This window comes from Macaca nemestrina, chromosome 18, assembly GCF_043159975.1.
Source record: "Macaca nemestrina isolate mMacNem1 chromosome 18, mMacNem.hap1, whole genome shotgun sequence".
NCBI classification, from domain to species: domain Eukaryota; kingdom Metazoa; phylum Chordata; class Mammalia; order Primates; family Cercopithecidae; genus Macaca; species Macaca nemestrina.
Window position 1 is genome coordinate 12850437 of NC_092142.1, and position 17590 is coordinate 12868026.

General features: G+C 46.2%; 1 protein-coding gene across 5 annotated transcripts in view; it reads left to right on the forward strand.

Moving 5' to 3' along the window:
- Positions 1–17590, forward strand: part of LOC105467916 (sorting nexin 29) — a 590024-nt gene that overhangs the window by 487863 nt on the left and 84571 nt on the right. For all 5 annotated transcript variants that reach the window (XR_011616096.1, XM_071083656.1, XM_071083660.1 and 2 more), the window contains one exon: positions 4115–4255. Coding sequence is in view for 4 of the 5 variants with exons in the window: in XM_071083656.1 (XP_070939757.1) it covers positions 4115–4255 (141 nt within the window). In the remaining variant the exon portion in view is untranslated. The remainder of the gene's footprint in view (positions 1–4114; positions 4256–17590) is intronic.

Sequence of the window (17590 nt, forward strand, 5' to 3'; positions counted from 1 at the left end):
ACAGGATGAGATGTGCAGTCGGCACAAAATACAGGTCATAAAGATCTTGCTGATTAAACAGGTTGCAGTAAAGAAGCTGGCCAAAACCCACTAAAACCAAGATGGCGACGAGAGTGACTTCTGGTCATCCTCACTGCTACACTCCCACCAGTACCATGACAGTTTACCAATGCCATGGCAACAGCAGGAAATTACCCTATATGGTCTAAAAAGGGGAGGCATGAATAATCCATTTCTTGTTTAGCATATAATCAAGAAATAACCATAAAAATGGGTAACCAGCAGCTCTCAGGGCTGCTCTGTCTATGGAGTAGTGGTTCTTTATTCCTTTACTTTCCTAATCAACTTACTTTCACTTTACAGTCTTGCCCTAAATTATTTCTTGCTTGAGATCCAAGAACCTTCTTCTGGGGTCTGGATCAGAACCCCTGGCCGGTAACACTGTGATAGAAAGTGTTAGAGGCAGAGGACAGGGTTCAAATTCCTTATCTCCCCATCTACCCTGGGCAAGTGATCTGACCTCTCTGAGCCCATTACTTCATCTGAAAAGGGAGTGTTCGTACCATCGGCCTTGCAGGTTAACATAACAAAGGCTGGGCAGTGAGTTGTGTGAAGTGCTTGGGATAGGACTCAACACATAATAGGTGGGCGGATCCTGGGTGCAGATTTAGGCCTGATGAGTTTTAGGTACCTAGGGGATAGCACGACCTGGTCTGGAGTTTGTATCAGAGGTCCAGACTAGAGATACAGATTTTGGAGTCATTGGCCTAAACATGAAACGTGCAGGCATGGGAGTGCGCATGTGTGTTCCAGGAAGAGGCAGGGTGTGGGCAGGAGAGGAGGTGCCCGTGTGGAAGGCGGAGAGAGAGCAGTTGGAGAAGAAGGGGGAGACTCAGGCCTCCAGGGAGCAAAACCAGTGGGCTTTTGCATGTCCTTTATGAAAAATGTAGAGTCAGAATTTATCACTCACAGGAGAGAGACTTGTTTTTATTATTACGTTAAAGAGGTTTTAAAGACGCGTATTGACATTCACTGATGCAAATTACAATGGCCATTCATCATTGGAGGCTTTACCCTGTAGGCTGTTCTTAACTCAGTAATTTTTTAAATTGCATTGATCTCTCTCTCACATCTCTAGTTTCCCTTGTGATGTATTACAGTTGCTGTATATCCTTGGAAGATGCTAGGGCCTGTAAAAGGCTGCTGAAGCAGTGCTCGTGTTTTCTCTACTTGGTTGCAATAAAGAAGGTGTACGCCCACGTGTGCTTGTCCCATCTGGATGTGACCTTTTGTTCAGTTGAGCTGACAATTGCAAGTCCAGATCTTTACTCATTCTTAACCCAAGTCCAGTTCCTCCCTGTCTGTAGTGGGGCCCGAGTGATGCCGGGCATAGCTGCACTGCTTGTATACCTGAATTCTTTCCATATCATTTTGGGTGGGAGATTCTGTTCTCAGCTCCATTTTGTAGATGAGGAAATGAATGACCAGAAAGGTTGCATGACTTGTCTGACGGGTGAGTTTGTGCATTACATTGGGGTTCCTGAAATTGCCCACTTGTCAATCACTGGAGAAGCTTTGGTTGCTTTGGGGATTCCTGGGCCTCACTCAGGTTGTTAATGTAACCCACCCAGTGGCTGGTAAGGTTTGGAAAGGACTGCCCCTCGCCACACCAGATCTTGGATGTGTTGGTGGAAAAATAACAATAATGAGTTCTTGATTGTTTAGATTGGGGGTTATCAAACTTTTTCTGTAAAGGGGCAGAAAAAATACTTTTAGCCTTGCAGGCTGTATGGTCTGTTTCAGCTTCTTAACTCTGCTGTACAGAAGCTCCTTGACTTATGATGGGGTTATGTCCAGATAAGCGCATTGTAAGTTGAAAATATCGTAAGTTGAAAATGCATTTAATACGCTTCACCTAGTGAACAACGTAGCTCAGCCTAGTCCACCTTCAGCCGCTTAGAACACTTAGATTCACCTATAGTTAGGCACAATCATCTAACACAAAGCCTACTTTATAATAAAGTGTTGAACAACTCATGTAAAATATACTGCACATCACTAGCCTAGAAAAAGGTCAAAATTTGAAGTGTGGTTTCTACTGAATGCTTATTGCTTTTTACCATTATAAACTGGAAAAATTGCAAGACAATTGCCATCCTAAGTGAGGGACTGTCTGTATTGCAAAAGCAGCCAAAACAAATGAATGTGGCTGCATTGGGCCCATGGGCCATAGTTTGCCCACCCTGATCTAGAAAATTAGTATTACGTATGATGACCAGAGAAGTGATTGAACTTGCCACTCTCCAAGGGATGTTTGGACTTTTATAAGAATATATCAGAAGCAGGTATGGGCCATTCAAGATATATAAGGTGACAGCCAGGCATGATGGGTCACGCCTATAATCCCAGCATTTTGGGAGGCCAAGGCAGGCAGATCATCTGAGGCCAGGAGTTAAAGACCAGCCTGACCAACATGGCGAAACCTCGTCTCTACTAAAAATACAAAAAATTAGCCAGGTGTGGTGGTGGGCACCTGTAATCCCAGCTACTCGGGAGGCTGAGGCAGGAGAATTGCTTGAACCTGAACAGATGGCTACAGGAAACAATGACTAAATCAGGCAAGTTATGGGAACAACATGCTGTATGCAATTTTCCCCAATATCAACAGAGATCCGCAGCCCAGTTAATAGCAGAGATGCATTTTCATGTTTCTGTCATGTGTGTATTGCAGCACTAACAGCAGAGGTTGCTGAGATCATGCCACTGCACTGCAGCCTGGGCAACAGAGTGAGACACTGTCTCATTTAAAAAAAAAAAAAAAAGATATATAGGATGAGAACTACATTCAGCTGCTCATACAAAGACCCCTCAAACATTACCTTGAACAAATTAGAGATGAATATTTCTTGTTTGTTGAAGAAGCCTTGAGTAACTGATCTGATTGTAGGTTTGGTGATGTGATGTCGACAATAATGGGATGACATTATTGCTCCTTAAGGTCATCAGAGACCCCGGGACTTCTGTAAACTTGACAGGCATTCTGTTTCTCCATCTCACTCCATCAAAAACATCTATCCATTCGTTAATTGAAACGTTGGGTGTGATTTGAGTCTCTAGTCCTTCCTCCTGTTCAGAGAATAATGTGAGACATTCTATGGTCGCCATACCAGAGTTCGAACACATAATGTCTGTGTTCGGAGTTGATGGGTGGCTTCACGTAGGAACAGAATTTATCACTCACATTAGAGATGCCTCTTTTCATGGTCATACAGGTTTTAAAGATGTGTATTGACATTCATGGAGTATAAATTACAATAGCCCTTTATCCTTGGGGACTTTTCTCTCTGGGCTGTTCTTAACTCATGTAATTTTAAAAAGTGGATTGATGTCTCTCCTCCTTCTCTATTTTTCCTTGTGATGAAGTCGCTACTTGCCCCTGGAAGGTGCTAAGGCCTGCAAAAAGCTGATGAAACAGCCCTCACATTTTGTGTCCCCAGAGTATTCTCTAAGGAGTCATAACTTGATTAAAATGAAGAAATTCTATGTCCCGGTTATGCTTATCCCATCAGGACATGGCCTTCTGTGTAGTGGGGCAGATTTCAGCTCTGGCCCCCTCCCTTCTTTCTGAAACTGAATTCTACCTCGTCTTTGTGGTGGTCGGAGTGGTCCCAGGCACCAGCGCATTGCTCTACAAACCACCTTTGGAGTGAGGTGCTGCTTTCAGCTCTGTTTTACAGATGAGGAAACAAGTGGCCAGAAAGGTTGACTAGCCTCTCACCGGCAAGCTGTTAGTGCTGCAATACACACATGACAGAAACATGAAAATGTATCTCTGCTATTAATTGGGCTGTGGATCTCTGTTGATATTGGGAAAATAGCATACAGTATGTTGTTCCCATAACTTGCCTGATTTAGTCATTCTTTCCTGTAGCCATCTGTTCAGCCGGCACAAATGAGTCCCTGCTCTATGCCAGGAACTGGGCATCCAGTGGTGTGTAACACAGATGTGACTCCTGCTGCAACTGGTTTTCTTGGGGAAAGCATTGCCGAAATCCTACTCCTTTATAATAAGGGTTTTAAAAGGAATTTACGTTTTCTGTCTCTTTCTTGACAGGTCTACATCCGGATAAAAGACGATGAATGGAACATCTATCGCCGGTATACAGAGTTCAGGAGTTTGCACCACAAGTTACAAAACAAGTACCCTCAAGTGAGGGCCTACAACTTCCCACCCAAAAAGGCCATCGGAAACAAGGTACCGTCCCACGCCGGGAAGCTCACTTGTCACTGCCTGCGTTAAAATGGATTATTTATTCTTCTTCTTTAGTCCGTTACTTAAAAACACATGCTCCTTAAAGAAAAGTTGGCGGATATAAGAAAAAAATAGAGAAAAGAAATAGCCACTCATAATTCCACCACCTAAAGATGGTCACCATTACGTCGTGTGTGTGTGTGTATGTCCTCTCATTTCTCTAGGGCAAGAAGTTGGAAAACATTTTCTTTAAAGGGCCAGAAAGTAAATATGTTTGGCTTTGGGGACTATACTATTTCAGAGGCAAATACTCACCTCTGCAGAGGTCCTGTGTAAGCCCCCATAGACAGTGCAGACACAAATGAGCATGGCTGAATGCCAATAGCATTTTATTTTTAAGAATAGATAGCAGCTGGATTTGGCCTGTAGGTTAGTTTGCCAGCCCCTGTTCTGGACAGAAAAATGCTTTTCTAGTTTTCATCCATCGTGGTCATGATGTTCACTTCAACTTGTGACTGTGGAGTCGAACTTTCTCGGAGGAGTTTGTTGTTGTTGTTGTTATATGTTTATTTGCCTTGTGAAGGCTAATGATTTAAGATGACCCAGTTTGCCTCTGTGTATTCATCCCGGTGCTCTTGAGGAAGGAGGTGCTAGCCCTCTGCAGGCTCGTTGGTTGATTAGTATTATTTACTCAGCAGTCATTAATTGGGCACCAATTGTGTGTCATTGTGCAAAGGGCTGGGTCCAGCCCTGGAGAAGACAGACCCGTGTCTAGACCTGGCTTGGAGCCCTGTCAAATGGTCAGCTTCAGCCAGGAGGCATCATGATGTCACTCCTCATGTTTGCTTAGGGAAGCGGTTCTCTGTCATGGCTGCACTTTGGATCCCCTGTGGAGCTTTGAAAACCACTGAGGACTGCCTGTGGCCCACTTCCATTCTCATTCTGATTTATCTGAAGTGAGGCCTGGGCGTAGAGGGGTTGAATAGTTGTCTATTGAATAGTTGTCTAATAGATTGCACTCTGTGGCCAAACTGGAGAACCTTTGGCTTAGAGTCAAGAAGGAGACAGAGGCACATCATCAATTTCGGTATGTGTTCAACAGTTTGGCAGGGACCGTCCGGTTGGGAGATAGAGTGATGACCTTTCTCAGGACGTGTAAGACATCGGGCGTTGTATTGAGCATGATCTATCTCTCTGCCATGGTCGTTCTCAAAGTGTAGCCCCAGCCAGCAGCAGCAGCAGCAGCAGCCCCTGGGAGCTGGTTAGAAATGCACGTTCTTGGGCTCACCCTAGACTTGCTGATTCACAAGCTCTGGGGCTGAGAGCCTGCAGTCTGGGTTGAACAAGCCCTCTAGGTGATGCTGTTCATGAGGAAGTATGAGGACTGCCCTTCTATCTTTTGACAAAGCCATGTGGCAGATGCCATATGGGGCGAATCCCTAGTTTCTGTCTTCAGGAGGTACCGTGCTAGGATTTCCTTGACCTTTATCACAGAAACACAGAGCAAGAGTTTCCATAACCCACTCCTGGCGCTTGGGAATTTCATAGGGAAATCTGTTCCCGACCCTTACGTTTACACGTGTGTAGATTTCTACATATAAAACAGATTGAAATCTGATCACGCCAAGGTCTGCTCGATTTGAACGTAAACAATTACAAAGCAAGTTTATCCCAGGCCCAGAATATATTTTTCCTTCATTTTTCTGTTGAGGAAAAGTAGAGCTGAACCGCTACACATGGCAGACAGAAACTCTATACTTGTTCGTAGCAAGGAGTATAAGAATTCTTTTGAAAAGAGGAGAAAATTATATATTGATTTAATCTAATGACCCGTAGGCTCATACAAACCTTGGGACTCATTCGGAATGTCCTAAAATGTCATAAAACAACATGCTGCTAACCAGCGTATTATCAAATTATAAGACATTCTTATGTGCAAGAAACACGAACCTGGAGTGGCCGTTCCGTGACAGCTTCTTCGCAGAACCTGCCTGCGTCTTGTGCTAAGGGAACGCCATTGTAGCACAAGGTGGAAATGAGGGGATTTGGATGAGGAAAAGTCTTAGGTTGTGGTTTTACACTGTCCTGACTTAACATTGTCCAGGGGTAAATCCTGACTTAACATTATCCAGGGGTGCATGGGAACTGCAACTTTAAGCAATATGACGTATTGTGTTATGAAATGAACTTTAGCATGGACAAATTGATACAAACAAGACTTCGGTTCCTAGGGCATAAAGTACTGTATTTAGCTTAAAGTCTTAGTTTCCAAGAACCTATCACCAATGTTGAGTCAACACTTGCTATGTTAGTTTCCTCTTGCTGCTGTCACAAATCACCACAAATGTAGGGACCTAGAACAAATTTATTGTCTTACAATTCCAGAGGTCAGATGTCCAAAATGAGCATCACTGAGCTAAAATCACGGCGTCAACCAGGCCTCTTCCTTCCGGAGCCCCAGGAGAGAGTTCACTCCTTGCTTTTTCAGCTTCTCAAGGCCACCCTCATTTTTGCCTTGTGGCCTTCTGTTTTCAAAGACATCACTCAGCCCTCTGCTTCCGTCATCACAGTCACATTTTTCTCTGGTTCTGACCCTCTTCCTCTTAGAATTCCCCTTTGATCACATTGGGCTCACCCAGATCATCCAAAATAATCCCCCTTTATCTCAAGATCCTTTACTTAATCACATCTGCTGAGTCCCTTTGGTCATGACAGGTTCTGGGGATTTGAGTGTGGACGTCTGGGAGCCATTATTGCACCCACCACATGTTAGACATTGCTCCATGCTTTCCCTGCAGCCTTGACTCCTTTCCCACCTCCTCCCTTCTCAAGCCCCCCAGTTACACAAAACTTAAGACAAAGCAAATCTCACCAGTCCTGAAAACACTGGATTCGAGTTTAGCGAGATGAGGCTGAGCCCTGAGGAGTGGGAGGGTTTTTCTGGAGTTGGGTCGTGTAGAAAGAGCATGAAGATGTCGTGGGTCTCTCCTGTGCAGGAGCTGGGAACTGTGTTGTTGTTGTTTGGTTGGTTTTTTGGAGGCAAGGTCTCACTCTGTTTCCAGGCTGGAGTGCAGTGATGCGATCTCGACTCACCGCAACCTCCGCTTCTGGAGCAGGGAACTGGGTCTGCTTCATGCTGTCCACCCTCATCCCCAGGCTGGAGAGACGATCTGCCCCTGCTAATCCCAGGGCTGACTCCTTACAGCGGTGGACCTTTCCCCTGTGAAGCCTCTGTCCACTGAGCAATGTGCTTCTCTTCCCTCAACATAACCCTGTTTGCACATAAACAAGCTTGGGAATAAAAGACACCATCTTAGTGGGCCTGGCCCAATAATGACCAGCGGGTACGAGTGCACCAGCTGGCTCTTAACCGGATTTATGGTCCTGCTCCCCGTGGTGGGGGTGGATCTGACCGCTCAGGTCATGAGCAGTCTTGGGGCCACAGCTCCATTTCTAGCCTGTGCTGCTTTTAACTTTTAATTAGTTTTTAATAAGCTGGTTGAACTATGATTGTCTTTTATACATACATATATATATACCGAATCTTGCTCTGTTGCCCAGGCTGGAGTGCAGTGGCACAATTTCAGTTCACAGCAACCTCTGTCTCCTGGGTTCAAGTGATTCTCCTGCCTCAGCCTCCTGAGTAGCTGGGACTACAGGTGCCCACCACCACACTTGGCTAATTTTTGTATTTTTAGTAAAGACAGGGTTTTGCCATGTTGGCCAGGCTGGTCTTAAACTCCTGATCTCAAGTGATCCACCTGCCTTGGCCTCCCAAAGTGCTGGGATTACAGGTGTGAGTAACAGGAGGGGCCATACCTGGTGCTGTGATTGTCTTTGATTCCTTTTTTCTTTTTCTCTGCATTTGGCTAAGACATACACACTTCCCTTAAATTCACCTTAGCTGCTGCTCAGGACAGATCTGAGTGATTCTTCCCATTTCCAAAGGAGGATTGAGTCAAGATGCAGAACCTTCGACACCCAACAGAGGCCATTGGTGAATTTATTTCAAGGCCCAGCTTATGCTAGTCCCACTGGGCCTAATAACTCAGGACACCTGCTTTAATATCCCAAGGGCAAAATCTCTGGAGTGTGTTGATTCTAAATTGACCCAGAAAAACTCGCCATGTCAGAATCTTTTCTTTGATTGGGTTACTTCAGGGATAACTCACTTGTCCACTTGGAATTATGGCACACCTCTAGACAAGACGTCTTCGGGTTGATAGAATTTCATTTCCTTCCTTCCTTCCTTCCTTCCTTCCTTCCTTCCTTGCTTCCTTCCTGCCTCCCTCCCTCCCTCCCTCCCTCCCTTTTCTTTCTTTCTTTCCTTCTTTCCTTCCTTCTTTCTTTCTTTCTTTCTTTCTTTCTTTTTTCTTTCTTCCTTTCTTCCTTTCTTCCTTTCTTCCTTTCTTCCTTTCTTCCTTTCTTCCTTTCTTCCTTTCTTCCTTTCTTCCTTCCTTCCTTCCTTCTCTTCTCTTCTCTTCTCTTCTCTTCTCTTCTCTTCTCTTCTCTTCTCTTCTCTTCTCTTCTCTTCTCTTCTCTTCTCTTCTCTTCTCTTCTCTTCTCTTTTCTTTCGCAGGGTCTTGCTCTGTCACCCAGGCTAGAGTTCTGTGATGCAATTGTAGCTCACTGCAGCCTCAAACTCCTGGGTTCCAGTGACCCTTCTTGCTTCAGCCTCCCAAGTAGCTGGGACCACAGGCACATACCACCACGCCTGCCTAATATTTCAATTTTTTGCAGAGACAGGGTTTTACCTTGTTGGCCAAGCTGGTCTCAAATTCCTGGGCTCAAGAGATCCTCCCACCTCAGCCACCCAAAGTGCTGGCATTGCAGGCATAAGCCATCGCACCCGACCAGGGTTGGTTGAATTTTGCATGCCTTGTTACTCTTAAGCCTTAAACCCATTAAATGACTCACTGCAGAATCCACAGACCTAGACATTTTATTTTTTAATTACAAGTTTTTTTTGTTTTTGTTTTTGTTTTTGTTTTGACGGAGTCTCGTTCTGTCGCCCAGGCTGGAGTGCAGTGGCACGATCTCGGCTTACTGCAAGCTCCACCTCCCGTATTTACGCCATTCTCCTGCATCAGCCTCCCGAGTAGCTGGGACCACAGGCGCCTGCCACTATGCCCAGCTACTTTTTTGTTTTTTTTTTTAGTAGAGACAGGGTTTCACCATGTTAGCCAGGATGGTCTCGATCTCCTGACCTCATGATCTGCCCTCCTCGGCCTCCCAAAGTGCTAGGATTATAGGTGTGAGCCACCACATCCAGCCATAGACCTAGATGTTATTCAAAGAAATAGCAAACATAGTTTAGCCTTTCTCATTTGTCAGATGAGTATCCTTGTAGCCTGAATTTCTGTATATTTCCCATACAATGCCATCATTGGTGATTGTCTGACAGTTTTATAATTGAAAGTCATCTTAATCCCAATTTGAATCTTTTTTAATTGACAAGATTAGCATGTTGTATAGTATGTGGACACAGCATTTTTCTTTACCAAAGAATCTGTTGCTTTAATATGCCATGCATGTGTGAAATTGTATATTCACAGGATACCCAGAGCTCTCCCTGGAGGTATCCATGCCTTCATGTACCATGTCAAGTTCAAATCATGTTGAAATAGTTGGTCTGAATATCAGTTCACCATTCGATGAAGTTTATTCTTTCATAGCTGAGTCAAGCCACAATAGACATATATTGAAGTTATTCATTAACTTTTTTTTTTTTTTGGAGATGGAGTCTTGCTCTGTCACTCAGGCTAGAGTGCAGTTGCATGATCTTAACTCACTTCAACCTCCGCCTCCCGGGTTCAGCTTCCTGAGTAGCTGGGATTACAGGCACCTGCCATCATGCCTGGCTAATTTTTATGTGTTTTTGTGAAGACGGCATTTCACCATGTTGGCCAGGCTGGTCTTGGACTCATGACCTCAGGTGATCCACCCATCTTGACCTCCCAAAATGCTGAGATTACAAGTGTGAGCCACCATGCCTGGCCATTAACTTTTTTTTTTTTTTTTTTTTTTTTTTTTGTGACGGAGTGTTGCTCTGTCACCCAGGCTGGATTGCAGTGGTGTGATCTCAGCTCACTGCAACCTCCACCTCCTGGGTCCATGCGATTCTCCTGCCTCAGCCTCCTGAGTAGCTGGGATTACAGGTGTGCGCCACCACACCTGGCTAATTTTTGTATTTTAGGTAGAGACGAGGTTTCACCATGTTGGTCAGGCTGGTCTTGGACTCATGACCTCAGGTGATCCACCCGCCTCGGCCTCCCGAAGTGCTGGATTACAGGTGTGAGCCACTGCACCTGGCCCATTAAGTTTAATGTATCACTGGGGTGGGGCTTGGTTAGGCCAAGGTAACAATTCCAAGATCTTGGTGACTTAAGCCAACAAGGGTGTATCTTTGGCTCATGTTCTCTGCCATCGCGGGTTGGCCCAGGGCTCTGCTCTTCACAATGCTGGGTTCCAGGCTGCTGGAGGCTCCATCTGCATGCATGTGGCAACAGGAACAAGGAGTAGGGGCAAGTCAGGCGGTGGCTTCTAAAGTTGCTGCCCAGAAGTGATACATGGCAATTCTACTTGTATTTCATTGGCCAGAGCAAGTTCCTTGGCTGTGCCTAATGCCAGGGAGCAAAGGAGTCCACTCCAGATGTTAATGACCAGCTCTAATGACGCAAGCTGGAGTGACATTTCTGCTGAATGACATTATTCAGCGGGACTGAGAGAGCAAGAGCACAACTTCACCCATCCAAAACTAACATGCCCGTCCCATGGGCTCCACTTTCAAAAGAGTCACAGTTCACCTGCTTCCTGCATCCCTGCTTAAGTCATTCTCTCTTTCTCTCTCTCTCTTTTTTCCTTGAGAGAGGGTCTGTCTCTGTCACCCAGGCTGGAATGTAGTGGTGCGATCATGGCTTACTGCAGCCTCAAACTCCCTGGCTCCAGCCATCCTTCCATCTCAGCCTCTCAAAGTGCTGGCATTACAGACATGAACCACTGCCCCTGGCTCCTGTTAAGATTATTCTAACTCCAAGCCACTGTCACCGCAGTGTGGACACCTGCAGTGGCTGTGTCTTTTTCTCTTTTGCCTCCCTGTAGCCTATTTTCCATACTGCAGCCAGAGTTAGATTTGTACAACATAAATCGGATTGTGTCAACTGTAGATTAAGACCCTCCAGTGACACCCCTGGTACTTATAATGGGGACTCGTTATTGTGGCCTTAGGTGTCCCCTGCTAGCTCCCTCATCTCCCTCTCCTACCTCATCTCATGCCCTGCCCCCGCCCTCTCCACTCAGCCACAGTGGTGTCCTAAGACATCTACACTGTTCTCACCTCAGGGCCTTTGCACCTTTCACACCCTGTACCTGGAATGGCCGTTCCCAGATTTCTGCATGGACGCCTCCTCCCATTCACCAGATCTCAGTTCAGATTTGCCCTCCTTGGACACAGGCCTTTCCTGACACTCCTCCCTCTGCCGCCCTTAGTCACTCTGTGGCCCTTTCCTCTGCTTTAATTTTCTTCGCAGTGTGTGTCATTAATGGAAATGACTTCTTTGTGCACTTCCGTATTATCTGACTCTCTGCACCAGCATGGAAGCTCATGAACCAGGGCTGGAATCTGTTTCTGTTCACTGCTCTGTCCCCCAGCTCCTGGAATAGCACCTGACATACCAAGATACTCGCGGTCTAAATTAATGAACAAACAAACAGAAATTCTTTGAAAGAGTTTCCCTTTTATTTTCTTCTTCGCTTTGCTGGGTGTTGGCAGACATTCAAAAAATCTCAATTCCAAAAGCGAGTACATAAACTTTCAAGGTGACTCGGGAGGTTGTTCTCACCCTGCTTTTGGCTGAATATTTTTTGCAGAGTGGGCGTGAGGCCAAGCAGGCTTTTGGAGACAGGAAAGGTGGCTCTCTAATGGTCCAAGGAAGTTGACCGGCGAGCTCCCTGTCCAAATGGGCTTTAGCAGCATGAGGCTTAGGTAAAGGACTCGTTCTTGATGATGTTACTAAAGTCTGCATTATGGCTCAGGGAGCAAATGAGAATGGAGAGACTGTCATTCCTTCTTAGGCTAATAGATTCCGTCTCTGAAAGTTCATTTGGCATTAAGGCAAGGCAAATCACTTTCCCTGGAGCCACAGATAATTCAACTTGTTGGAGAAATTATGCATTAAAATCCTCATTAAAAACACATACATCGTGTGTGGTAGAGGAACCAACTAGTACTCGCTGAGCCACGGGAAGACCCTTTGCAGCTTCTTGGGAGGTGCCATTAGAAACGCAGCCCTGGAGACGGCAGGGTGGGCGCAGAGATGGGAGCGAGTGGACCTCATACAGGAACCAGAGGCAAATGTGTACCGAGTGCAGGGCTGTTGTGCTGGGTGTAGGGGCAACGAAGGCGGATTAAGGTTTGGTCTCTGTCCTTAAGAAGCTGCCCGTCTTGTAGGGAGGATGACAAGTAAATGAGTCATCAGAGAGGAGCTATGTGAGCTGCAGGGAACCTGGTGCAATTTTCAGACAGAGGAGAGAGAAGCAGAGAAGTCTTCCTGCGGGAGGTGAAATGCTTGAGGGGCCACAGGGCTCCCAGCCAGAAATCTAGGAGAAGGAACAGGTGGGCCAGCAGAATCAATGCCAGGTGTCCTTTCTGTACATCCCGGATCAGTTTCCTGTAGCTTACAACAACACACATTTATTTTCGTACAGTTCAGGAGGTCAGATGTTCCAAACGAGCCTCACCAGGTTAAAATCAAGGTGTCAGTGAGGCTGCATTTCTTTCTAGAGACTCCAGAGGAGAATATTATGCTGGCCTTTTCCAGCTTAGAAGCTGCCTGCATTTGTTGGCTTGTGGCCCCTTCCTCTGTCTTCCATGTTGCCTCTCTCCCACCATTCTTCTGTTGTCAGATCTTCCCCTGACCACAGCAGGGAAAGGTTCTACACTTTTCAGTAATGTGATTAGACTGGGCCCACCCAGCTTATCCAGGGTAATCTCCCTGTCTCAGAGCCCTTAATTTTACCTCCTCTGCAATGGCCCGTGTACAGTGGCATATTCACAGGTTCTAGGGATTGAGGCATAGACACTTTGGGAGAGGATGGGCCTTATCTTGCCTCCTGTACACCTCTTCTTCCTGCTTCCTTGCCCTGGGTAGAGAATTCTTGCTGTCAGCCCACTTGACAAATGGGGCAGCAGAGGCACAGGGATGTGAAGTGACCTGCCTGGACCATCTTGCTTGGCAGCGTCAAGGCTGATATCTGGGCCCAGGCAGGTCTTCTGCCTTCAGCCTCTGTGAGCACAGCCTATCCCACAGGAAGGTCGGCTGCAGAGGATCCTGGAGGCAGTACAGGCAGAATCAGTCAGCCGTTGCCTATTTGATGGACATTCACATTAACTCCCTAAGTGAACTCGTCAACCTCAGTGCTGTGGAGAGCAGGGGGCAGGTGAGGAGGGGCTCTGATGGCCTCTCTCTCCACCCACACCCACCACTCCACCCTTGCTTAGGGGCCATTGGGAGTGCTGCCCTCATAGTTCATCCACAGGCTTGGAAGAACTTCCCTGTTAATCCTAAACTTGTGGGGAGACAGTTACTCGTTCATGCATTGATGCATTTATTCTTTCAGTGGGACTTTACCAACTCTATAAGTAAGGCTGTAATAAGCACTGAGAGTCAAACAAACAAAGAAAAGGATCCTTAAGACTGTGCTCCATGTATACTGATGTGCCTCGGGCACGTTATTTGCCCTCTCTGTGCCTGTTTCCCCTTTCATATACCAGGAATACTCATGCCACTTCTAGCATTGTTTTTATGAGGATTGAAAGCAGTTACATCTGTAAAGTGCTCAGAACAGTGTCTGGCCCAGGGTAAGATCTGTTATCAGGTTTGTTAGGTCAGGGTCATTGGGCTGGTAGCAAAGTGGAGCGAGCAGACACACAAGTGCGTTCTTATCCCCGGCAATGCCAGGACACCGAACCTGTGCAGTGGGTGAGCCTGACATGGACGGTCCCGCCAGAAACCTCAAACCCGGCGTCTCCATGTAAACTAACACCAGCCACCATAGGCTGGCTTGCCAGGCACACTGGGAGCTTTGTATTCGTTTTCTCATCATGCAGTTCTTATCGGGCTCCATATAAAGTGTTTTGTAGATGAGGAAACTGGGGATTAGGGGCAATAAGCATCCTGCCCGAACTCCCATAGCTTGTAAGTGCCAGAGCCAGGAATTGAGCTGAACTCTTCAAATGCAGAGGGCCGCACCACCGGGGCCTCCGTGGAGAAGTAAGTCCCACGTGTCTGTACCCAAATCTAGGAGCTGGTGATACAGAGAGTCACCTACTACAGGTTTCGGCGAGAAAGTTCATCACGTGAAGACAATTCAGAAGACGATGTGACTCCCCCACCTGCTCACAGCAGAGATGCAGGGAGCTCACACACCATCCCCTGCACCTGCTAGGGCCCCACAGAGAAATTTGGGAGCAAAAAGCAGCTCCGAGTGAATGAAGCCATCAACTCAAGCCTGTGTCTCATTTGACACTCTGCCAACCACCATGTAAATATTCCTAGTACTTAATGTATTAATCGAGAAGAAGAGAGAAATTGGGCTCATTATACATCACACATTTGTGTTTCTCTTTAATACAGTAAAAGCCTCTTAAGATATTTTCCAGGAGAGCAACCACTAACGTCATCTTGCCAGAAAAAGCATCTCAGGGGAGAGACCTTGGTGAGCTTCAGACTCGGAATGTGTCTGTGGAGGCCTTTGCATAGGTATATATATGTTTAATTAGTGGGGTTTCTTGGGAGGACTTTTCTATAATATCAAATTAAAATCCAGTTAAAAAAAAATCAAGGTCATTTATAAACAAAAAATCCAGAACCAGCCACTGAAAGCATATTTGCTGTTCTGTTCCCATCTTGCATATTTTCTAGGTATAACACATGAAGAAGCAGAATTCAAGAGACTCCTCTTGGTGGACTCAAGTCGTAGAACTTGCTGGTCCCACCCTCCACTGTGGCCTTCATACCTCCACCAGGAAGTCTTCCCTGACTTCAAAGACACAAGCCGCCCCTCCCCTGGGTTCATTTCTCATACTCTATCTTATCACGGTTGCCTGATTTACAGTTCTTCCTTCCTGTAGTCCCCCCCGCCCCCCCATCGCCGCACCCATTACATCATAGAATTAGAGGGCAGAGCCTGGTCTTACTTGAGTCTTCATCTTCTTAGGATCTGTCACAGCGCCGAGTACTGAGTTGAACCCGTTTGTTGAATAATGAACTGAAGCTGTGTGGAAGTCATTGTGTAGCACCGGCTTTGTCGGGTCATTAATTTCCTTTCTCCCTCGTCCTGTGTCCCTTCACTTCCAGGACACTGTCATTCATGGTCGTTCATAGATGCTCAGTTGCCATATGGCGCCCTCTCACCTGCCCACTGGACGTTGACCAGCTGATATTTGCAGGAGTTTCCGTGGAGACTCTGCATTAGTTGTTCCTGGTGTCACAGAAGATTTGTTTGACACTTCTGGGGTCTGGTCTTCCCAGTGAACCCACTAGAATTGGCCAGCTTGCCCCACTTCACTCATTTCAGGCTGAGTTCAAGGACCCTATTTCTAGGTAGAACCGACTGGCTTTGTGATTGAGTGAATTATAAGACAGCTTGACTCTGCTGGGCATTAAACGTTGGCCAAAATATTTCTGGGGCTGTATATCATTATTGAATCTCTCCTTCCAGCTCTAAAAGCCTTCTGAAAAGACTTAACCCATATTCTATCTGCTTTTGTTCCTCACATTTTCAGACAACTGATTAAAATCACAACTTAGAAGTATTTCTTGGCTTTTACCCTTTTGAATAGTTGGAGAATAATTGCTACCTTTCCCTTCAGTATTCTCATTAATATCTGAGAACTTCAAACAGCAGCAAAACACAAAGGAGAAAACAAATTGAGAACTGTGTATTGCAATCTTGGTTCATCTCTAGCACGCTGGGGAAAAAAAAAAATGTCAGCCTCTCAAGTTGCCACCAATTGGTTATTTCCTGAAGCCACCTTTTTGGAATTCACAACCCCAGGCTGGAGGAAGCCTCTCCCTTTCTCTCATCCTTCTCCACAGTGTCAGGGGCCACTTGCATCTTCAGAAACCAGGCCATACAGAGGGAAAGAGTTTGGACTGTGGATCTAGATCCTGCCCCCGCCTACACTGGCTGTGTGACCCTGGGCAAGTCCTCAGCCTCTGTGACACTCAGCTGTCACATGGTGGTGAGCACTCTGACAGCATGGGCTCTGGTGGAGAGTGAACAAGCTCATGCCAGTCAGCTGTTATCCATGGTGTAGTGTGTCCTTAGCCCTCAAATGTCAGCGTAAAAACCAGGTCTACAGGGAGGACGCACTCATTTGATTTCCTTTCCTTTGTGATTGGTGACAACTCACACATAGGCATGCTCGCTTTTTCTTTCTTTCATTCTCTCTTCCTCCTCCCCTCTTCACTTCTCTGCTTCTTCTTGTGGTGTGTTGTGGGTTTTGGCTTTTTTTGTTTTTTGTGATAGCATCTCACTCTGTCACCCAGGCTCGAATGCAGTGGTGCGATCTTGGCTCACCACAACCTCCACCTCCCGGGTTCAAACAATTCTTGTGCCTCAGCCTCCTGAGTAGCTGCGACTATAGGCATGCACCACCAGGCTTGGCTAATTTCTGTATTTTTAGTAGAGATGGGGTTTTGCCACGTTGGCCAGGCTGGTCTCAAACTCCTGGCCTCAAGTGATCTGCCCACCTCAGCCTCCCACAGTGCTGGGATTACAGGCATGAGCCACCATGCCAGGCCTTTTTTGGCTGTTTTTTAAGTTGTGGTATAGCATACCTCCAATTTTAAGGTACAGTTTGATGGATTTTCACAAAATGAACACACCTAGGCAAACAGCAATAGACCAAGAAATAGACCATTATGAGAGCTCCAGAGCCGCCTCTTCTTAAAGGGCCACTGTGCTGCTTTCTGATACCATAGTGTGCTTTTGCCTGTGTGTACTCCTTTGTGTCTGGCTTCTTTCTCTCAGCGTCACACCTGTGAGCTTCATCCATGTTGTTGCAAGTAGCAGTTGTTGGTTCATTTTCATTGCTCTGTAATATTCCATTGTATGACTACACCACAATTTATTTATCTTTTACTGTCAGTGGATAGTTCAGTGGCTTCTGGTCTGGCTCAGTTACAAATAGTGCTGCGATTAGCAGTTCTTCCATATGTCTTCTGCTGGCTCTGAGTCCTGATTTCTGTGGGATAAGATCCTTAGGAATGGACTTGCTGGTCACAGGGTATGTTTATACTGCACTGTAGTGGATACTGCCAAACAATGTCCCAA